The 24,752-nt window shown below is 37.2% G+C and overlaps 1 protein-coding gene across 4 annotated transcripts in view; it reads left to right on the top strand.

The window, feature by feature from the left end:
• Positions 1 to 24,752, top strand: part of cacng8b (calcium channel, voltage-dependent, gamma subunit 8b) — a 71,550-nt gene that overhangs the window by 37,089 nt on the left and 9,709 nt on the right. Inside the window, exons 3-5 of one of the 4 annotated variants that reach the window (XM_073925928.1) lie at positions 2,495 to 2,719; positions 18,036 to 18,276; positions 22,731 to 22,814. Coding sequence is in view for 1 of the 4 variants with exons in the window: in XM_001342886.8 (XP_001342922.4) it covers positions 2,497 to 2,719; positions 22,731 to 22,814 (307 nt within the window). In the remaining 3 variants the exon portion in view is untranslated. Of the gene's footprint in view, positions 1 to 2,494; positions 2,720 to 18,035; positions 18,277 to 20,718; positions 21,007 to 22,730; positions 22,815 to 24,752 lie in introns of those variants that run through there. The other 3 variants (XM_073925930.1, XM_001342886.8, XM_073925929.1) reach the window with 3 other exon arrangements.

Genomic DNA, 24,752 nt, shown 5'->3' with positions numbered 1-24,752 from the left:
ATTGTAACATACATGTATCAAATTCATTCATTCATTATCCTTTGGCTTACTTTTTATTTCAGAGGTCACCACAGTAGAATGAACCACCAACTATTCCAGCATATGTTTCACGCAGCGGATGCCCTTCCAGCCGCAACCCAATATTGGGAAACACCCATTGACTCACATTCACACACACACTTATACACTAAAGCTCACCCAATTCACTTGTACTGCATGTCTTCGGACTGTGGGGGAAACCGGAGCACTCGGAGGAAACCCATGCGAACACGGGGAGAACATGCAAACTTTACACAGAAATGCCAACTGGCCCAGCCGGGACTCGAACCAGCAACATTCTTGCTGTGAGGCAACAGTGCTAACCACTGAGCCACAGTGCCCCTTTAAACTAAATTACTGTAGTACAGGCCCATAGCCGAGGGAGGTTCAAGTGATTCGAAAGATCCACCCACTGACAAAGGTCTAGAATTTGTCTCATACAATTGAGCCAACACCATGCCATCATACATGTGAAAATAACCCATTGAAAAAGGCTTTAAGAACAATTCTCTGTTGGCTATCGCTTCAGTGTGACTTCAGCTAATCAGTTTTGACCAATGCAAGCAATTATTTTTCACTAGTCCAATATCCAGCTGGGTGGTTCATTTCGCTGCGACGACCCCAGATTAATAAAGTGACGAAGGCGAAAAGAAAATGAATGATACATCTCCAGCTCTGTGAGAAAACATACAACATACATGTTTTAACTTTTTTATTGTTAAAATGGACAAATTCTGATTGAGGTGCTGGCCAGTTTGTTATTTGCCTAATAAAAGACAGCAGGCTACAGTTTTACATTTTTTTAACTTTAACAGATTTCTAATAAAAAAATAAATAAATCTATATATGATATATGATGTAATAAATTTGTATTTTAAAAATTTGAATAAAAGATTTCTTTATTCTTTAGGAATTGTTTTTGGTACATAAAAAGTGTAATTTTGATGACAAGTAATACAACAAAAAATGTGTTCAAAATGTCACTATAAACGCAGTATTTAAACCTCATAATTAAACAGAAAATGAGGCGAATACCTGCAAAAAAACACCCCTTTCACCAGGCTGGTTACGTATATATTTTTGATTTACCATTAATAATTTCCAGAGCATTCTTCAGTATGCTATAACAATATTTCAAAGACAATAAAAATATTAATGAAATAACTTTTCAAGAGTTCCCACTAGATATGCTTAGCGTTTATAGCAGGTTTGGCATGCTGTCCCGGGAGAGAACCCTGAGCTCAGAGATACTTGAGCTCAAGGCTCCCGCCTGGTCAATAAGCTTATAAGGCAATTTGATATCAGGTAGGTCTCGAGAGCTCCCCTTTAGAAAAGGTAGGAAAAGGAGGAGATGGGGTGGAAGGAGGAATTCTTCCAAAACTAAGTTAGAGAAGGGAGAAAACGATCCATTTAAGCTTGGATAACTCTGATTGGATTATTGCTGATTACAAAGGAGAAGCAAGTCGAGCTCAATCATATCACATGCTACTCTCAAAATTAGTTAGTGAAACTTCACTTAAATATGTACAGTACTTAGGTGGTTGCTTGGTAAACTAAAGTATATGTAACAGTTTACAGGACTCGTAGTTCATGTTAATATGTTTATATGTTAATATATTTGTTTACTAACATGAACAAACAATGAACAATACATTTTTAAAGTATTTATTCATGTTTGTTAATGTTAGCTATTGAGAATATAGTTGTTCATTGTTAGTTAATGGTAACTCATGCATTAACTAATGTTAACAAGCACATGATTTGATTTTAATAATGAAGTATTAGTAATGTTGAACTATAACTAACTAATACTTTGTTAACTGTTCATGTTACTCTGCAAAAAGATACTATTGTTACTTGTTTTTCTCTTGTTACTCATCCTAATATTTACAAATTCTTAAAACAAGAAGCATTTTCTAGACACACAAAAATATTGTCTTGTTTTTAGCAATATTAAGTCAGTTTTTCCTTAAAATAACAAAAATAATCTGCCAATGGGGCAAGCAAAATCTTTTTTACCTTGTTTTAAGGAAAAACTGACATAATTCTGACCATTATTTCTGAAAACAGACAATATCTTTTGCTTGTCTACAAAAAGCTTCTTGTTTATTAGAATTTTTATATTTTTGGACTAGAAACACAAGAAAAATTGAAATTCTTTTAAAAAAAGGATTATAATTAATTCTAGTTAACTGTCCCGTATTGAAAAGTGTTACCAAGTATACTTTAATATTAAATCAAAATTCAGTCAAAGGCAGAAACTTTTCATTAAGTAAGAAATTTCATCCAATCATGACGCAGTATTGAATGACCTTGAGCTTGAGGACATGATTAGAATCAAGCTGAAAAAGGAAAGGAAGACTTTCTTTTATCTCTAAATATAAAAGAAGAAAGGCAGATGGGCAGTCTGTGATGTTTGCATATGTTTTTCATAATCTTTCTCTTTTCCTCATAGGCATGGTGTGTGAGAAGGGCATTCAGATCCTTCTCACCATCGTGGGTGCATTCGCATCCTTTGGCCTGATGACGGTGGCTATCGGCACTGATTACTGGCTGTACTCGCGGGCGCTCATCTGCAACAGCACCGCCAACAACACACAAGAGGACCCCCATAATAAGGACAAGAAGGACCCCGGGGCCTTGACGCACTCCGGCCTGTGGAGGATCTGCTGTCTGGAGGGTCAGGCTAGCTTTTAGCTTTGCTTTTTCAGTTTCATTGTTGTGGGGGTAACTGTGTTTCTTTGTTATCTGTGTTGTTGATCACTTGTGTCTTATAGAGGAACATTATAGAAAATTCCTTGATGATGCGTACAAAGAAAATCAACAACTACTGGCCACATATACAGGCCCATAGCCTGGGGGTGGGGGGTGGGGGTTCGGGTGGTTTGAAATACCCACCCCTCCTCCTGACAAAGTCCAGAATTTGGCCCCTATATGAGCTCATCTGTCCCATTTTTGATAGTAGGCCATCATAAATTGTGAAAATAACGAATAGAATAAGGCTTTAAGAAGAATAACCAATAAAATAACCCATAAAAGAAGGCCTTTATTGTTTAAATGGACAATTTCTGACTAATGCTGCATTTACACCAGACGCGGAACGCGCGTCAAGCGCGAGTGATTTACATGTTAAGTCAATGCAAACGCGTGAATAGACATCCTGTGGCGCGATATGCACGAATGGCGCGGCGCGAATTGCGCAAATGGCGCGGTGCAAATGGCGCTGCGCGAATTAAGCATTTTGCACGTTTGACTCGCTTAATGCGTGTTTCGCACGAATCACTCGAGCTCGAAAATCTGAACTTCAGTGGACATTCGCGCTGCGTTAACCAATCAGGAGCTTACTCTTGTTGGGGCATGATTGTGACGTATCGCCTGTTCATTAAACTGGGCTTAGCTCAGTCAGAAGCACCGCTGAAAGCCTCCATCATCCAGGTTCAGTTTCTGGAGGAGTTTATGAGCTCACAGAGCTGGATGCACCTCCGCAAGGATGTAGTGAACTTAGACACGACCCTAAACGTATCGACGCTGTTTTTCAGCCTTCATAAAGCACATAAACACTGTAATTTTCTTCATAAAATCCAAGTTAGCCATTTAGCAATGAAGCTAGAGTCACCGGGCAGACAGATGCCCTGCCCATTACGCAAATCCGCGTCTGTTCTAAAGTGTATTTGAAGCGCGAATGAAGCGGAGTTTGATGCGCGAATGAAGCGAGTAAACTCAAATGTTTACACGGCAATTTATGCGCGAATATCGTTCTATAGAATTTATCTGTGCATTCCACGTCTGGTGTGAACACAGCATTAGAAAACGAGCTGACCAGTTTGTAATTTGCTTATAGACTACAGTTTTCATTTTTGTCTGTTTGATTTTTTTATGATGGATAATAATAAATAGGCATTTGAAAATGGGTAATTTTCATATTTCTAAAATTCTAATCTCATTACATTATATATAAAACTGTAATAACTTACAGATAAAATGCACATTTGAAAATAAATATAAATGTTTGCAAACAAAAAAATAGTATAAGCAATTTTACTAAAATGTGAGAAGTATTTTTGTTGCATCAAACAGTGTGGTAATGTCGGCGCAATAGCCCAGCAGGTAGTGCATTAACACATGGTGTGGAAGTGCTCCAGGCGTCCCGATTTCGAATCCTGGCTCGTGGACATTTCTCTCTTCCACTTCACTTCCTGTTAACCTATTGTCCTGTCAAATAAAAACAAAAATGCCAAAAATAAATCTTAAAAAAAATGTAAAAACTGTGGTAATGATAACCATCTGACAAGCTAATCCAGCACAAATGAATGCTTAAAATGTCACTAAAATGCAGTATTTGAACCTCGAATAACTGAAAAAAGGTCCACTTTTTGGGAAAAAAGAACCACCCCTTTTAATAGGCTGGCTACGGGCCTGATGTATAAAATCTGTTTTGTTTATATATTTATACAGTGGGTAAAGAAAGTATTGAACACATTTTTCTTAGAAAATGTATTTCTATAGGCTGTGGTGGTTCTAGTTTGAATGGCACCCTGGGCGAACCCCCCAATTAATTTGGGCCTAATAATTGTTTAAGTGTGATCTTAAATTATTTTGTTAGATTAGTATCAGTTTTGGCTTTTATGCTGACTATCTAATGTATATGCAAAAATATTAATGTAAAGCATCATACAGAAAATATTAATTCAAAAATCAGATCTGTAAGGAGGTGTACTCATGTGTGCTGAGTACTGTATATTATCATGTATGTGGTTCCTGATTTTACATCAAGGTTTTATCAAATTAAATAATTGTTAAATTCAACATGCAACTGCAAGATTATTCCTTTTAATTCTGAGACCAAAAGTCAGAATTTTGGGATAAAAAATGTTGCATTACAGCTTGGATTTCTGAGTAAATAATACAAAATATTTATAATTTTGAATGAACTATCCCTTTTATTCTAACATAATTTGTTTTCACGTTTGTCCCTGCTTAACAGAAGTATTATTTCTTTAAAAAAAAAAAATGTATAGTTGAAGAAAGAATAAGTAGCCCTCCTGAATTCGCCCCCCTGTATAATTTTTCATCACTTTCTGTTTAACAGAAAGTAGATTTTTTTAATAACTCGTTTCTAATAACTGATTCGTTTTATCTTTGCCATGATGACAGTAAATAACAATTTACTAGATATTTTTCAAAATACTTGTATTGAGCTTTGACATTTAAAGGCTTAACTAGATCAATTTGAATAACTAGGCAAGTTAGTCTAATTAGGCAAATCATTGTATAACAACGGTTTGTTCTGTAGACATTTAAAAACATATATTACCTAAGGTAGCTAATAATATTAACTTTAAAATAGTTAAAAAAAATAAAATTACTTTTATTCTAGACAAAATAAAACAAATAAGACTTTCTCCAGAAGAAAAATTATTATAGAAAAAGCTGTGAAAGATTCCTTGTTCTGTTAAACATCATCTGGGAAATATTTGAAAAAGAAAAAACCTCACCGGAGGCGAATATTTCTAACTTCAGCTATACAGTTAGGTCCATAAATATTTGGACATTGACACAATTCTAACATTTTTGCCTTTATACACCAACACAATCAATTTAAAATGAAACGAACAAGATGTGCTTTAACTGCTGACTGTCAGCTTTAATTTCAGGGTATTTACATTCGAATCAGTTGAACACTGTAGAAAAAAAATTATAATAATAAATAAATAAATAAATAAATATTTATTAAATATATAAATAAGTTCCTTACAGCAATTTAGTGTTTCCAGCTGCAGAAATGTTCTAAAAGTTAAACTATCTATCAAATCGATATCAAGGATCTCACAAGATTAGTGTAATGAATATCATTCAAATATGTTATGATACTTTGATACTTTGAGCAGTGAAATTTAAACCACACTGAACTGAACTAACCTGAACTTCAACTCTGAAATCTGGATTTTACTAGAACTTTTATGTGGCGTTGACACAATCTACATTGTAAAAAGCGCTCTAGAAATAAAGATGAATTGAATTGAACTGAAAACTTTCCAAATGCATTTAAGTTAAGCAACAATCACACTGCACTTTTCACCCAATAGACTTTAATTCATACATATGAGAATTCGACAGACTGAAAACGCACGATCGTACAATAACTTTGGCATGTCGCTGCTTTGCAAAGTTTAAGCTTGGTGATTTCTGACCCACAAAATCACATCACATGACTGCATGAAACCAATCAAATATCAAAACATGACCTCTCTGTACAGAAATGTAAAATATGGAGCAATCGCTCCCCTTTTTAAATGTCTAATTTTCTTGTGTAGTCTCGCCCTTTTCGCAGCAACATAAGAGAGAATTTCGCATGCTGAGTAGTGAATCTAATGTTCTAGTTAAAAATTATTTATTTAAAAACTATTTAAATGTGATTGATGCACACAGAATCATACTGTATAACATATCCGCGTCCAGAACCCTGAAATGGCCATTTACTGCTGATGCATTCTGAGTGTTAAGAATAGCACAGCCCAAAATGTCTGTAAAGGCCTAATTAAAAGGCAGAGCTGATTGCATTGAGAGGTCAACAGTGAGGGACATCAGTCTCAGTCTTAGGGGCCGTTCTAGCACCTCATGTTCTCACTCATCCCCATGTAATGCGCTCTCCGCTCCGCCTGCAGCCCGTCATTGTGCTCTGTTAATTTAGCCTTATGGCTAAGCTCTCCGATAACAAAGCATTCAATTAAAGATAAGCCTGGATTCCCAATCATCATGGCTTCTCTCTCGCTCATCTGTCTTTGTTTCTCCCTCTCATCTCATTAAAGCCCCTCGTTCCCCTCTTTCATTGGCCCCTTGGACGCTGCAGTTGTTCCAGCACTCTTGGCATAGTTTAGAGGTCAAGACATCCTTGCTTTCCCCAGGGATTAGAGCCAAGATGGATGCTTAGTAGAAACACAATTAGGAGCAGGTGAAGTGGAAAGCAGACATTTTGGATCTGCATAATGAATGCCGCAGCTAAATCAGACCAAATACTATTGGCTGTGTGATGATGTGTGCACTGATTGTCACATCACCACGATTCTATACATGCACACACACACACTGGAGCTCATCTTGCCTTCGTATAGACTCCCCTACTGCTGTAGCAGCAATCAATAGCAGAGGCTAAAGCTACGTTCAAAGCTAATGAATTACTTTTTATGTGTGTGTAGTTTAAATCAGTGGTTTTAGAATGAAAGAAAGCAATGTCATCTTTATTGGTGAACTTTCTGTTTTCTGTTTCTATTTCTTCTGAAAAGACTAGCATGAATTTCTAAAATCATCATGGTTATCAATATTATAATGTTTTTTGTTTTTTTTTCATTTCAAAATGTTTAAAAATATTGGTCACACACATGCCTGATTCACAAAGGGCTTCAGCGTCAATGCTTGACAGAGGGCGTGTCTGAAGTTTGAGCTAATGGGATCATCATAGCAGCATCAGCTAATGAAGTTAGTCCACAATTAGCTACTGTCTGAGCCGGTGTATTTGCATACAGCGATCTGATTGGCTGACGCTTTGGTTGGCGCTTAAAAGGTTGACAAATTTCCAACTTCTGCAGCGAGCAACACTGCTGAAGCACATTTCAGTTCGGCAACGCGTGACATCACCCATTTAAAGTTAATGGGAAGCGTTGATGTTGACGCCCTGTGTGAATGGGCTATTAGTCCTCAAAGTTTTATATTGTAAAAAAAAATGAATAAACAATTAAAATTTGCAGCTATACCAACTTTGTTACAAACAACATATTGCTTCACAGGGGAGGATTTAATAATTCCGGGGCCCCAAGCAATTCCAGCTATCGGGCCCGAAAGTTCTAAAATGCACCTTTTGTACTTTATTTTAAAATGGTTTATTTTGCTTTACTTTTCTACACTTTGTCTTAATGCAAAACAAAAATAATAATAACAACATGGAAAGCATCTTGTACATCTTTTTAAGTGATTTGTTTTCTTAAAATTCACAACTGAAAATGGTATATAAACTATTTCATTTTTAAATCTTTACCTAATTTGACTGCTGGACTTCAAGAATGAGGGTGGGGGACACATTTGCGCAGATGTAATACATATAATAAAAATGCATTTTTTGAGACCCTCATCCTAAAAATATGATAGACAGTGATGATGATATATATATATATATATATATATATATATATATATATATATATATATATTATATGCATAATTTATACTTATAGGTATTTATTTGTGGAACCTAAAATTTTCTGGGGCCTTAAGTAGCCGCTTACCTTGCTTATTGATGAAATTTGCCCCTGTCCCTTGATTTAGGATTTGTTTCCTTATACTTTTGTGCATGTTTGTGTGTGTGTGTGTGTGTGTGTGTGTGTGTGTGTGTGTGTGTGTGTATAAGTCATTCAATGTATTGTTTGTTAAACCTGTATTTGAAACTTTACAAGAATCTGTTTATGTTGGGTTTTTTATTGCATAAAGCTGCTTTCTAAAAGCCAAAAATGTTTTTTGCAGTTAACACGTACTGGGTTGCAGCTTGAAGGGCATCTGCTGTGTAAAGGCTGATTTATACTTCTGCATCAAGCACACGCGCATGGTCCGGTGCAGCCTTCACGGAGTCGCACACCCCTTGCTGTGGCCGTCACCGACGCTAACGCACACCTCTCAAAAAATTTAACTACACGACGCAACAACGCATAGCGCAAGCTCTGTGATTGGTTGGCTTGGTAGCACTGAAGAGTGTGGGCGGAGGTGAGAGCCAGGTTAACCCGTTGGAGCGAGTGTTTACAACTGTTAAGATGGAAACTTTTGTTTTGTGTTTACCTCATGATTAAAGTTGTTGCACGTCTGCCAGCTCTCGCCTCAGAATAAGCAAGTTTTAGCTACTTATCAAGAGTTCACACTTAACTGATGATTGATTATAAGCAAGTTTGGCATGCTGTCCCGGGAGAGAGCCCTGAGCCCAAAATGTTCTTGAGCCCTGGGTTCCCTCCCATTTGCAGGGTGAGAGGGGAGCCTTGAGCTCAGGTAGATCTCGACAACTCCCCCCTTGATAAGAGGTGATGACTAAAATGAATGCTATGAAGAGATATGCTGCAGGATAAAAGTTTAACTGTAGTGCTAAATTTAGATTGATCAATTCACTTGTAGTGCATGTTTTTGAAATGTAAGGAAACCGGAGAACCCGGGGAAAACCCACTCGAGCACGAGAAGAACATGCAAACTACACACAGAAAGGACAGCCAGCCTGTTAAAGGACTAGAACCAGTGACGTTCTTGCTGTGAGGCAACAGTGCTAACCACTGGGCCACCGTGCCTCCCTATGAAGGGAAAGGTGGAGAAGTAAGGGGGAAGGGGGGATTCTTCAAATCGAAGATGGCTGTAGTGAGAAACCCTGGCTCTTAATAGTGGGTTAGGACTGGCCTGATTAGTGGATCATACATAGCTAATGCAGAACCAACCGTGTTCAATCATAATCACGTGATCCTCTCGTAATTAGTTTATAAATATACTTCACTTCAAGAGTTCACACTTAGCTGATGATTGATTATAAGCAAGTTTGGCATACTGTTCCGGGAGAGAGCCCTGAGCCCAAAAGGTTGCATACTTAAAGAACACCCCAAAAGGCAATGAAGATTAATGCAATATCCGGCTGCTGGGTATAAAGTGTTAAAAAGGTGGTACTAGAAAAGGCTTGTAGGAGCAAAATGAGAATAGTGCAGGTGTAAATGGTGAGATAAGAGGGGTCGTTGCTACTGGAGTGGTGTGCTGGCAGACGGAATATGCACAACTATGTGCGCTCCCGGGGCAGTATTAATTTTAACTATGTGTCCATAGAGGTGTTTTAACTACTGTGGCAGAGCTGAATAGTGTATTAGTATGAAAATTTTGGAAGTGGATATGTGCTCAGGCAGAGTGTCACTGCTGCGGCAGTGGTGCAGAGGGGAAGTAGCTCGGCGAAGCATCTCTGTTGTGCAGAGTTGGGATGGAAGTCAATAGTAACAGGTAAAAAAAATATGCTTCTGCAGAAGCATTTTAACTGCTGAGGGGTTGTCCCAGAAGGGGTATGAATGAATGATAGTGTGCATGAGCTCAGGCAGAGCATCACTGCTGCAGCAGTGGTGCAGAGGGGGATGAAGCTTGGCTGAGCGTCTCTGCTGCTGCAGATGTGCAATGGAAGTCAATATTGGAAGGGAAATGCGCCTCCGCAGAGGTGTTTTAACAACTTATTGCAGCTTATTGCAGCTATATATATATATATATATATATTAGGGTTGGGCATCTAAGCTATAATGCCGATCCGATACGCATCTCGATACAAAGAATACGATCCGATATATTAGCGATACATTTGTGACATATTGCGATGCAACACGATACGATTCACACCCATATCACGATACGATGCGATATTTCAGCACTAACTAATTAGATCAAGTTTATGAGATGATGTGAAAGAGGATGCTGTGCCATTGAATGAGTTTGATTATTTATTAACCAAGCAAAACCAAGACTTTTTTACAAACTGGCTCTTCTCTCAGAGCCAGAGTGTCAGTTTACAGTAGAGGGGCATTTTAGAACATATAGCACATATTATTTAAGTATTTTCAAGATAAACAGAATGTATAAGTGCAATATATAATAAAATATATATATATTTGCACTCTTTCAACATAAATAAATTTAGCATTGCACAACAAGAATTGTGATTTAACTTTTCAACTATGAAAACAAGTTTTACAAAGATATATTTTGCCACTGATTATTCAAAACTTAAGGTGGTGAACTAGCAGTGTTATGCTGCGTTGAAACATCACTGTCACTGTAAACAACGGGCTAATAAAAATATAACAAACCAGCAATCTTCTTGCTGTGAGGTGGTCAAACTACCCACTGTGCCACCGTGACACCCAATTATTTTTATCATTATTATTATTAATATTATTATTATTAAATAAAAATTAACAGGAGGAGGTGTTTAAAACCTTCGTTCTCCGTGACACTAGGCTGAATATCTTTGCAGATGAACAATGCAATAGCATTCGTTATTGGCGTAGAGCGAGCAGAACTGTTGCGCATGGAAAAAAAAACTTGCAATGCTTTTCTCACCACTTTTGGAGCTGGTTGAAGCAGTGCGAAAGCCGGGGATGCAGAAACACTGGAAGATGCTTTCACAACAACACCGTGGCGCCGCTTCAAGTGAGATATCAGATTAGTCGTAACGTTACTGCCCGCGTATTTTACAGATGCGCGGCACATTTTGCAAATTGCATCTGTCCTGTCATGTCGTCCATCCTTAAATCCATAATGTTGCTTGCCATACTTTAGATTTAAAACTCAGTGGGGAATAAAATGTTTGTTTTGCTTCTCGCGCTTTCTGAGGGCGCTCCACTAGCTTCATCCGCACACCTGATACACCGAGTTGTAGTGTGTGCACATCCGCAAATCCGTTGCTAAGGCTTACTTTATGTAGGTCGATTAAATTATGCGCCAAAAACAGGTTGACAACACTTGTTAATAAATAAAAAATACATTCTATATTAAAAATATAAGCTGTATCTCGGAAAAATCGATGCATCTCGCAAAAACTGATGCATCTCGATTTGCTTCCAAAATTTCATTCATCCTCTGCTGCTCAACCGATGCACTCGCATCGTGCACGCGCATGACCGCGTATCGATACATATCGGTTAATCTTCCCATCCCTAATATATATATATATATATATATATATATATATATATATATATATATATATATATATATATATATATATATAATTTATTATTCCATGCAGAAGGTCGCCGGTTTGATACGAGCTCGGAGAGGGTTGGGTGGCTTAGGACCGGTGGGGTTATATTGGTGCCGTGACCCAGATGGGAGTGAGGTTTAGGGGGGTGAGTGTAATGGAGGCCAGCTAGTAAGTGCTGTGCTGGTAAAACCTCACTCCTCTGACCTCTAAAGGTGCTCTAGCGACAGATGCTAGAGGCCATGGTCTTTAGCCTCCTTGTTTGAGCAACCGTCTCTCATGCAGAAGGTCGCTGGTTTGATACCAGCTCGGAGCGTGTTGGGTTGTGAAGAACTGGTGGGGTTACATATATATATGTTGGAATGTTCTTTGCGAAATTGATCTGTTTGCTTTGCTTAATAAAGAAAGATAGTGTTTCTTCATCCGGCAAAGTTAGATCAGATATGGTGAGGTGTATTGTAGGATTGAAATTTCATGTTTGGTTCAGAAAATTAAAAAAATTACAAAAGGCTAGTGAAAATATGGCATCGAGGGTGTGGGTTATGTGAGAGGAATTGTATCCTTTGCAAAGAGTGTGAATGTATTTAGAAATGGCTGTGGAGTGTAATAGGTTGGATGAGGGTCAGCTTCTGCTGCTGGCTGACATGATCTCTGAAATGAGAGAAACAAGAGAGAATCAGAAAATACAATTTTAAACGACATGGTACATGTACGGCAGACACAATTAATTGTTTTAGCTGATATCTATGCAAGACGTCTTCATAAGGTCATGGGCAACTGTGAATGGAAGCGCCTTTTGTTAATATATGGTACGATAGCCTTATTGTCGCAATGTGCAAAGATAGTAGAGGTGGGCATTCGTCCCTCCCACAGGATGGCAGATGGATGGAAAGCTGAGGGTATGGGGTGTGGCTCGTCTGGTGATCCTGATGTACCTCTTGAAGACTGAGTAGATGGAGCTATACTGCAGTGGAGTTTAAACCCCTTGGTGATATATAAATTTGTGTAAAATTTTAAATGTATCTAACGCAGAGTCAATGGATGAAACATGAGACATGTCAGAAATGTCCTCCTCCCATTTATGGCAGTCAGAGTTGGAAAGTTTTGTTTCACATCCAACCGACTTGCCATTATAAACTTACTGTATGACACTGAGTGTATGTATGGACATGAGCCACTGTGCCATATTACTGTTGGACTTCTATGCTCAATCCGTTGAATGTTTTTCACTAGCTGGGTAGTAATCTTTTCAGAAGTTAAATTGGATGTGGCAGAGTATGTATTTATTTATTGTATTATTTTTTTATTTATTTGTTTGTTTGTTTATTATTATTATTATTATTTTCTTTATTTGTTATTATTATTTATTTGTTTGTTTGTTTGTTTGTTTTTTATTAAATATATCAACTGCCAACATCAAACCCTGACCTTAAGAACGATGTCACCATTTAGTAGAAACTGTGTGGATGGAATATTATTTATGGGCTTTAATTTAATCCATAAATAGCATTACTTTGGAAACTTAACGTGACAAAAATCACAAGCATATCTAGCCCAATTGACCCTTCGCTAAGCCCCGCCCTCCTTAGTTACTGTTGCTACGCCTGTCAAGCTTTCGTGCCTGGCATGACTTTTACATTGTGTGTGTGCCGGTGTCAGACATTGCCAGGGATATAATGTCATTTTTGGTAAACAGGTGAGATATCCGAGAAAGCCAGACAAAAAAGGACTGCAGTATGCATTATAGGGGTATATTCACCACATAATAGGCAACCGATTAGAGAATAAATCAATCAAAATTGAAGCTAGCTTAGCCTAGCCGCCTCATTCGCTAACCATTCAACAACTTAGCTTATGCTCAGCAGGAGAGGTCAAATTTAAAAATAATCTAATAATAAAAAATGAAATCGTGATTTTTCTATTTTTAGCCAAAAGCCTGATAGTCTATTGTAGTGCAGTGAAATATATCGTTACTAACCAACGAGGAAACACGCATGACAGTGCTTTTACATAGATCATTTATAGAAAGAGCAGCCAGAAAGGGGAAACTGATGGATTTGTGCCAAATACATGCATTATTGACCCATAACAATGTACAGTAAGTTAGCTATAACTGTCAGTATGTTTGTGTGTTCTTTATAAATTAATGAAAACAGCTGCTAAGTATATTGATCGCAAGTGCTCAGTTTGTGATCATATCTCGCGTTTTGTTCTGTTGATTTGTAATTTCAAATATTCGTAGCTTGAAATAGACGGAAATATGAAGTTCAGTAAAGTAAGCAACAGATTCGCAGATTCGTATTTTCCGGATCAATAACTCATGTCATTATGACCTATTCGCTATTTATATAACGTTAGTCATAGCGAAGGCTTAAACAGATATCGAGCGAAAAAAAGGATTAAGACAGCTGTGAAACATAACCTGCTTTGTTTTTTTGTAGGAAACACAGTTTAAATCTGTTTAGGGTAAGAGGTGTGTGAGTTATTGCCGTCAGTCTATTACTGAATGTGTCAGGAATATCAAAAACAAAACTTAGCTTTGCTCCTTTAGCACCTCTCACACAGCTTGATGGATGCTGGCATTTCTCCAACATGGGTTTTTGGTTTTGAAATAAAAAAAATAATAATTCCACCAACCCGTCCAAACTTTAAGGACACTGGGTATCAGATTTGCACAATCCATATGCACTTGCTTGAAAGCTTGACAGAGCCCCTGCGCGTAGCTACAGTTGCTAAGCCACAGTTGGTTTTTGGGTGTGGCTTAGCAAAGGTCGATTCATTCACAAAGTCTTTGCCACAGAGTCAACTCATGAGCTTGTCAAGAGAGAGGGCGGGACCATCTCAAGTTTTTAAGAGCTCATTGGATAGTGACGCTTATCCTTTCAGCTATTGGCATAAAAGGCTGGCGGCAATATTGTTGACCAAATCACTAGTGTTATGACTGGAGACGCTACTCTATTAAACGCACTACAGCGAGTAGATTGGATGATTAACATTGATGTTCATCAACATATGAATAAGTTGTGGACTAATGTTTCAAGGATTGGATTGCCTGGACTCTAGCTTGAAAGGGAAGTAATTCTATTCTCTCTAGATTCGTCTTTTAAAAGAAAAATGTTTACTCTCTGTTGTAGTTTGCGAGGCTTCCCTTTAAAACGTGTTATGTATGTTACCGTGGGTGCAACACTAGGAAAGCGGTTAGAGTTCGGCTTGGATCCCCGGCGTCTTGAAAGTTTAGGTGGAGTTTATGGATGGTGATCGAGTTTTGACTGTAATCTTGTTGGAGAATTGGGTTGAAGACAGAGATTGCATTGTGTGAGGCAGTTTGAAGTGGAAGGTTGAGATGTTGTTAAAATTGTTGTTGGAGTTATAGTTGCAAATGTAGTTATTGCTGTTTTTAAAGTAGTAGTATAGTAGTAGTTGTTGTAGTAGTTGTTGTTGTTGTTGTTGTTGTTGTTTTTGTTGTTGTTGTTGTTGCATCAATAGTGGCAGCTGATGCGGAGCAGTTCTTCAAATCGTGTTGGTTCTTCAAATTTGAAAAAAGTGTTCTTTAAATCGATAATGGTTGTAGTGAGAAACCCCAGCTCTTTATAATGGATTTGGACTGGCCTGATTGGTGGATCATACATAGCTAATGCAGAAACAGCAGTGTTCAATCATAATCACGTGATCCTCTTGAAATTAGTTTATAAATAAACTAAAAAAAAAGAAATGTAGCTTTCAGTAAACAAACATAACACCAGTGGAGAAACACGACACAGAGGAACATAAAACCTCACTGCCAGCCTGCCGGCAGTAGGTTATATTGTTCCTCTATATCAAGTTTCTTCACAAGTGTTTTGTTTTTCTGAATGCTTAACATGCTTAATATAACAATTTTAATCATAAGGTGAACACAAAAACAAAAGTTTCCATCTGGAGCTCCTTCATGGGACTCGACACTTGTAAACACTCACTCCATCGTGCGTGCTGCTCTAAACCTCGCCCACACTTGTCATCAATACCATACCAACCAATCACAGCGCTTGTGCTATGCGTTGTTGCGACATGTAGTTAAATTTTTTAGAGGTCGGCGTCAGCCACGGTGAGGGCTATGCGACTGCACGAAAGCTGTGCCAGACCTTACGTGTGCGCAGAAGGATAAATCAGCCTTAAAATATATGCTGGATAAGTTGGTGGTTCATTGCACTGTGATGACCCCCTGATGAATAAAGGGACTAAGCTGAAGGAAAATAAAATGAATAAATAAACATTCACACTGCAGCCTTTTGTTTAGCTAATCACAATTCTACAGGGTTTATCGTGAGTTATTAAAATTCTGATGATCAGGCATGGCTTTAATGATAATAACACTTTGAAATGGTAAACCAACAGAAAATTTACCCTTGTCTACCTTGAAAATGATAATCAAGATAACACTAATTTTTAAATCCATTAACGTCTTTTGCGACAACTGCACTGGTATTACATCAATAGGTTTATTATGTTCTGTTTATCGATATGGTCACAAGTCCACAGCTCTAAGTACATCTGTGAATTAAGTTTAACCACTTTTGACAGCATACAAAGGTGGTTTGTATTCGACCAGATTGCACTTGTAGGGTGGACGAACATGTGGTCGAATGCATTCAAACCTGCGCTATAGACTGCTTGTTCTTTACCTTCTGAACTCAAATATAAACTCATTCACTTTTATCAAAGTCTCTTTAAGACAAGTCATTTCACTTTGAAACGCCTCTTGGGAAGTATGCCCAGGCAAAACTGCTTGCCAAGCTTACGATTAAATTCCATATTAAAAATAACCAATAAAATTAAACAATGACTGTCTATTTAGTTTCATTTCTAAATGTTCGTATCACACAAAATCTGCAGAAACTCATGTCTGGTCTAAGCCCCTCCCCCAGAGAATTGTCATTCTATAGCGATCGCTGATTGGCTCCAGTACTATAAGGTGGGCTTTGTTCACTACATAGCAATACCTGATTGGCTCCTGATTGGTGGCGCTTCAGTCGCCATATTGACTGTTACCGTACGTTCACACCGAAAGCGGCAAAGCGTCCAAGATCGCTCTGGCCGCCCTGGCGACAACGCTGACTGCTTTCAGCTCCGGCGGCGAGAGCGTCAAAACTCGCTACATTGATCTCGTATTTAAAGGAGCCATTGCAGCATATCAGTTACATTCCTGCATAAAACATGTTTCTAGTGTGAAAATGTTGCGCACTTCTTATCAAATTCATATAACAATGGAAGATCAAGTTGCGTATGGTGTGGCTTTGCTCTATTTCATCCAATTTGTGTCCATCTGTCTGAAATAACCTGAAGCAGCTAACGTTATATTGTTTTGTACTGTCACGTCGCGTGAGATTTTTTTAAGATAAATATATATAACATTAATGCACATCAGTAACTCGCCAATAACTTATTTACTGCATGTTCCTGTAAGAAAACATTGTAAATAACTGGAAACCCGGCGACCGCAATCATTAAACCCTTGGGAACAACTGTGGTCGGAAGCAAAGTTCACAGGTCTGTGTTCTCTGACTCCTCTTAAGCGGTGGACGTCTTCATTCTGATTGCTTGCTGTCGAACCGCGTCATATCTCATTACCATAAAGTTGACTTGATTTTAACTCTCCTCGACGCCCACGCCGGAAAAGACGCTCCGCGCTGCTCCTCGCCGCGTATCGCAGCCGGCTCTCATTGAAAATGAATGACTTTCGGCTACTTTGACGCTCTCGCCGCTTTCGGTGTGAACGTACGGTTACACTTTTACCCATTCAAAAGTATACGAGTGACATGTCTTGTGTATTTCATGATCTTTGCATTTATCTTTTCTAAAAAATAACTTGGACCACCTATCAGGTTAGCAGGGGCTAAGAAGAATGAATTGCCATCATCATATTTTTCACAGTCACACATCAATACAATATTCAAGTAAATCTAGCCTCTTGGACTGCTGCTGTCATCCAGGTAAATACTGGAGATTGTTATTTAATAATTTGATAATATGTTGATAAATGTGGAAATTATTGCAAAGTAGTGCAAAAGCATGTGAACTATTGTGGTACTTAAAAATATTTCCCCTGAGTTAGCAGGTCTGCTGATGGGAACTTGATAGCAGTAACTATCGATTGGAAACAAAGCCATTGCTGAAAGCTGCAGTATCTCTAACAGAACCAAAATGGCGCTGGCAGATTGTCCTACACTGATACCTTTCCCCTTTGTGTCCTCGTCTCTCTTTCTTACAGATTAATGTCCATAAGAGGAGGAATATAAAAAGACAAAAAAGCATCTGAGAATCCCCCTCCCGCACATCTCCACCTGTATCTCCCTCCGTCTGTCTCATCAATCCATCACATTCCCACTTCATCATTCAGCAGCAGTCATGAGGTCATCATAGCTGTCTGTCCATCTGTCTGCTGTAGCTGCAGTACTGGAGCGATAGATATTCACTCCCGACTCACTCCAGGGCCATTTCTCTTTTCTATGGTGTGTGTGTGTTTCACTGTTCCACTTCGTAACAAATGAACATAATGAATTAAGGTAATTAGCTCTGTATCAGTAACAGCAATCCAAAAATGAGTTCCCTGTCTAATTTAAGTAGAGATTAGATTATGCATCAGAGCAATAATTGTGATTTTAGAATTCTGGGATGTAATCCTAAATGAGATTTTAGACGAAATAGGCTTTCTTTCTGTTTCTGATCTATCTATCTATCTATCTATCTATCTATCTATCTATCTATCTATCTATCTATCTATCTATCTATCTATCTATCTGTCTGTCTGTCTGTCTGTCTGTCTGTCTGTCTGTCTGTCTGTCTGTCTGTCTGTCTGTCTGTCTGTCTGTCTGTCTGTCTGTCTGTCTGTCTGTCTGTCTGTCTGTCTGTCTGTCTGTCTGTCTGTCTGTCTGTCTGTCTGTAAAATATGGAAGTTTATAGAACTGTTTAAATTTATAGAAAGTAACAGTATTTCATGAACAGATACAATGTTCAGTTCACAAAAATGTAACTTAGTGCATGAAAATGTAAAGCCATTCAATGCACGTATGTGTTCATGTGTGTTTACAATTAGCAAACAGATTTTCACCGCATTAGTAACTACACAGTTACGTTTAAACAAAAGAAGGTGCAGCATAACATCAAAAACTTTTAGTTCATTTTGGACTTGCACCCAGATGCTACTATACGCCACATTGGTGACACAAAAACTGTTTTTCAATATTTTGCTGTTTTTCTTCTTGATTTTACAGTAAAATACCGGCAGCTGTGGTTGCCAGTAATCTACTGTTTTCAACATTTTACATTCGTAAATTCAGTTTACAGAATATTTTTGTTAAAAATACATTCCACAGTCTGTATTTTTCATCGAACACATTTAACCCCTCAAATCCCAGAGCAAAATCCTCACTAGTGTCCTCACTACAGAGGGTTGAACACTTAGGCAGTGATGAAGTTAATGAGATAATTAAGTCTTTAATTAAAGGAGAATTGAGAATTATTGATGAACAACTGTTAACAGCAGAATCAAGCTCCGGTCACATTTGATTTTTCCCCCCATAGACTTTCATTCATACGCACGCAAATGCGTCACACCGGAAACGCAGGGTCATGCGTTAAGTTTTACAGGTCGCTGCGGTGCAAAGTTCATGCTTGGTGAACTCTGACCTGCGAAATAGCATCACTTGACTGCGTGAGACCAAACAAGGATCAAAACATGACCTCTCTGGACAGAAATTTAAAACATGAAGCAATTGCTCGCTTATTTAAATGTCTAATAAGCTTGTTTAATCCTTCCCCTTTTCGCAGCACCTTACGACAGAAAATCGCATGCTTAAACTCTAATGTGACCGCAGCTTTACTGAAGGAAAAAACTAAAATTACAGCCAAAACCAAAGATGAAATCAACTGAGAATAAAACTCTAAGTGAAATAATAATTAATAAAAATAAAACAAATTACACAATAAGAATGTAATTTCTCAAGATCTCAGCAGAGATAATCAAACAACTACACAAACATCAGGAGCTTCACTTATTACTGACCTTTGACTTTATTACTGTTACATGAACAAAAGCTCTTAATGAAATTTCTGTTATTCATTTGAAGTCACCATAATGGAGGAAAGAGTCTGCTTTAGCTGGGCTCTTGTTCTGACACTAATATTGGCTGCTATAATTAATTGTGTTAATCACATTATTTGTATAGTATAAACGGTCAAAAGACAAAACAATATAAAGCCTGAGAAGGTCAACTGTTATTTAGAAACCTCCCTTACTTGTGCACTCATTGAATTTCTTGTTAGTAATAAATGTGTATTACATGAAACCCCTTGATCTACAGCTTCCAATGACTGTTTAACAAGTCTAAATACACCATTCACAATGAGAATGTTTGATCTACATCAGAACTTAAAAACACACAGACATCAACAATTAGTCTTTGAAACTCAACAATGGTGAAAAACTAAAAATAAAATAAAAAAAACTAGCCAGAACAACACAAAATTATTACCTCCCAAAAACAACATAAAATAAAGGAAAAGAAAGAAATTGTAAGAATTTTAAGGTGCATAATATATTCCTGCTGCAATGCATGCTGGGATTTTTTACTATGCTGGCACCCAGCATGCATTGCAGCATGAATGAATTAAGCAGCTCTTTTAGCAACCATGGTTGAGGTTTATATCCTGATTCTTGATGTCTATGTGTCATAGAGTGTAACTGGAGATTTCAGTTTTGTGCATGAAATTATTTAAATTTGAATTCCTTGTTAATTGTTAGTTGAACCTCCATGGGAAGATGTAACATATCCTAAACCAGGGGTGCTCAATCCTGTTCTTGGAGATCTACCTTCCTGTAGATTTATATCATATCAAACACACCTGCCTTTAATTATCAAGTGCTGTTCAGGTCTTAATTAATTGGTTCAGGTGTGTTTGATCAGGGTGAGAGCTGTGTTTTGCTGGAACGTAGATCTCCAGGAACAGGATTGAGCAGCCCTGTCCTAAACAATATCAAGTAAACCTACTTTCTATGGCTTTACTTAATCAATACAGATATCATTTCTAGTATTTTATAAGTACACACAGCATAGTTTCTCATTGCATTTTATGCTATAACTGATGAGTTTTAAAAACACAGTTTTAACAGCCAGAGAAATATAAAAATTGAAGAGTACCGGTCAAGGGCTCAACCAAAGAAGCCTCTGATCTTCATGATGGTGAGGTCAAATGAAACTTTTTCAATAAAAATATAAACCTATGTTAATTATCAAATATTCTTGCAGATATGAGACAATTGTAGTCAAACTGTAATCTGTGAAGCTGATAATGTTGTTATTTAATGGAGTTGTTTAATCCTCTGTTTAAATTCAATTGGTTTGGTGTGAGTCTGTAATTTTAGTTCTTTTCATTTTTATTCAGTGATTGTGCTTGTTAACAGCAGCTGTTTATCATTCAGTCATTTGTGGTCATTCACTCTGTCTAGTTGGACTAAACTAATCGACTAATTAAGGGACTAGTGAATGAGGGTGTGTGGTGAGATTTTAGACACTCTGATTAGTTTCTCGAAAACTAAGGTTAGATCTGTTACAGCTATTTTTCGTATTTTGTACAGAAGTGAGCTGTTAATTAATTAATAGGCTTTCACTGTAGATTGTACAGACTTTTACAGTTAAAATCACAGTGTGGGTAATGGCTGTTTTTTTGCAACTTTCTTCAGAATATCTTCTTTCTAATAGAAGTGAGAGTGAGAGAGTTTTGAGTTTATTGCCATATCAGCTTCTCTAACTATGTCACTCACTGTATAACCCAACAGTAAACTTTATCAAATGAAGCTAACTCAAAACTAACTGAAAGCTATTTTTACTAATTTGAGAAGAGTTTTGAACTCAGTGTTGAAGGTAATGAGGTAATTAAATACCTCATTACCTAAATAGAGTAAGTTCATAGTACTCATTTAGATTTTTGAACTCAAATGGTTTGTTGCAACCGGTTTCCTAAAATGATTTGAGTTGCCTTAACTTACTGGGTTTTACAGCACTCAGTTGGTTTGAGTTGTCTTCATTTATTGGGTTTTACTGTGCTAAAATTGCTTCGTTTACTCAAATGGATTAGGTTCACAGTACCCATTAGGATTAGTTTTTGAACTTAAATGGTTTGTTCCAATCGGTTTCCTCAAATGGCCAGAGTTACCTTAAAACCCTTAAAAGTCAAGTGCTATTTTGGGGTTTCCGCCTGTATTTTGCATAACCAATTTTAAACGCTTCCCAAATCAACATGCAAAGGTGTAAATGCAAAATGTTGGTATAATTTTAAAGAAAACTCTTTGAATTTTCATAAAAAACTGTTGAAAGCGATTAACATAATTTTATATGTTGTCTGTGTTATAATAAACAATTTTTTTTTGTAAACTCAAATTTGAAAGTGTACGTTTTAGTTTCTTTGTGGTCTAAGTTGCTGTAATAACTTTTGGTGGTTTCTTTTCTATGCAAAAGTTATTCTAGTCCAATTGATAAGAGAACAGAACCACTTATGGGGGTATTGGGCCAGTACAGACCTTAAAAATGAAAAAAAATGCTAAAGTAAATGACATCACAGACCCGGCACTGGGTACGCAAAGTTTAAACAAAGTTAACTTTTTGGGTTTTACAGTGTGGCAAAAGAAAAAAAAACTGTGATTTGGACAAATAAATGCATCCTTGAAGAGCATAAAACATTTTAAATATATCACTGACCCCAGAAAGTGCAGTGAATGCATTTACAGCATGAAACGATTATAATGTATACAGTATGTGGGCGAGTGAGTGAAAAAGTGTTTTTTGGATGCTGATTCTCTGTTAGGCTCAGAATGAACAAATGTGAATACTGTACATGTGAGGGTTGTTGTCAGGATGTCTCACCTCTGATGTTCTCCTGTTTTTTTTTTTTTTCTTTGGGCTTGTAGGGGTGAAGCGTGGCGTGTGCTCGCAGATCAACCACTTCCCAGAGGATGCTGACTTTGATCATGATGGAGCAGAATACGTCCTGAGTAAGAAGATGCTGCACTTTATTACAACAACACCCTATCATGACAAAGCACTTCTACCTTATGAATTCAATGCAGCAACTGCAGTGGCTTCATCTTAAAGGAACACAGAATTATTTACTCCTTGCTCATTACTTACCCCAAGATTTTAAATGGTTAGTTCACCTAGAAATGAAAATTGTTATTAATTATTCAACCTCATGATGTTTCAAATTTAGGAGACATTCTTTCATCTTCAGAACACAAATTAGGTTACTTTAGATGAAATCTGAGAGCTCTCTCTTCCTCCACAAGTTGCAATGGTCCTGACTTGTTCAAAGACAAAACAGACCAGATACTTTTGGTGGTTCAATCAGAGTATTAGGCCCCGTTTACACTGCCAGTTAAATGTGACCCCATTCCAAATTTTTGCTCATATGTGACACAGATCGGATCTGTTCTATGACCGCATAACAACGAAAAAAACACATGCATTCGGATATTCAGAGATCGGTTTCAAGCCTCCTTCATATGTGGAAATAAATCCGATATAAATCAGATTTGTGACTATGTGAATCATGTAAACAGGCAGATCGGATTTATTGAGGCAATCTGTTCTGTACATCATTAAACTTGTGACAATGTGGTGTTTCTCCACGGTTTAATGACGTAGAAGGAAAAGCGTGTGTGGAGATTCCGACGGGGTAAAGAACAACATAGGAAACATGGAGGAAAGTGGTCAGTCACCAAAATTTGCTCCCACCAGACTTGAGATCTCTCTCGCACCCACACATTTCTCTGAATGGTGGAGGACATCATACAGCATATAAACCATAAGCGCAAGCTGCGATGACGGCCCATTCCCACCTCCTCGGCCTAAAAATTATTTTAAAGTTGGGTGAACTTTGTGTTGTAACTCTTTGTCGCTGTTAATAAATGCACTGCGGGATACACATAGAACAACCTTATTCTCGCCAACAACACCAATGCGCACACAGGCAAAGGCTAGATCTTCAAATACACACACACATCAGGGCCATACCATTACATAAACTGCATGGGGGTAAATCTGGACTGAGCCATTCACTGCTTATATTACACAACATATTTCGCAGAGCTAAAAACAAGACAATTTCTTCCATTGTGGCTAGTGTGGCACAGATGCTAGAACCCGCGTTTATGCATGCGCAACATCGAAAATTTTATGGCTAGTGTAAACACATAAATTGGATATGGGTCACAGTTAAAAGAACATGTATATTGACAGAAAAAAAAATCCAAAAAAAAAAAATCTGATTTTCATGTTTTGCATTCCGGTGTTTATTTTAATCGATCTGGCAAAGTAATTGTAATACATTGTATATTGTATACATACACTTTTTATTCAGCATAGCTTTTCTTTAAATACTACTGACAATTAAAAAAATACAATTAATTTAACTAAACATATATATGTATATATATATATATATATATATATATATATATATATATATATATATATATATATATATATATATATATATATATATATATAGTTAGTGAAAATGTGCACTTTAATTTTGACACCCACAGACATTGTCACCAAATATAAATCAGAGAAGTAAGACTTTCTCATAGCCTCATTTCAGTTATCAAGTTTTGTAAAAATCTATCTATTGAGTTAATCAATCTATTTAAAAAAATATTGGCTAGAATTATGCATTATAGGCTTAAATTATAGAGAAAAATAACAGATGAAGCTGTGCTGTGCCAAGAAATGCTCCCCTGCCATAAAATGCGCCCCCTTTGAAAGGTGTATATATTCACTTAAATAGATTTTTTTTAAATCATAAAAGAGTTCTGACAACTAATGACAGTGACTGAGGAGAACTCTATGAATGAAACTCTTACCTTACCGAAGATATATATTGAAATTAATAAATAGATTTAATTTAAATACAATACTGATTAGATTAATTA

The sequence above is a fragment of the Danio rerio genome, chromosome 16, assembly GCF_049306965.1.
Source record: "Danio rerio strain Tuebingen ecotype United States chromosome 16, GRCz12tu, whole genome shotgun sequence".
NCBI lineage: Eukaryota > Metazoa > Chordata > Actinopteri > Cypriniformes > Danionidae > Danio > Danio rerio.
This window is presented reverse-complemented; position numbering and strand designations above follow the sequence as displayed.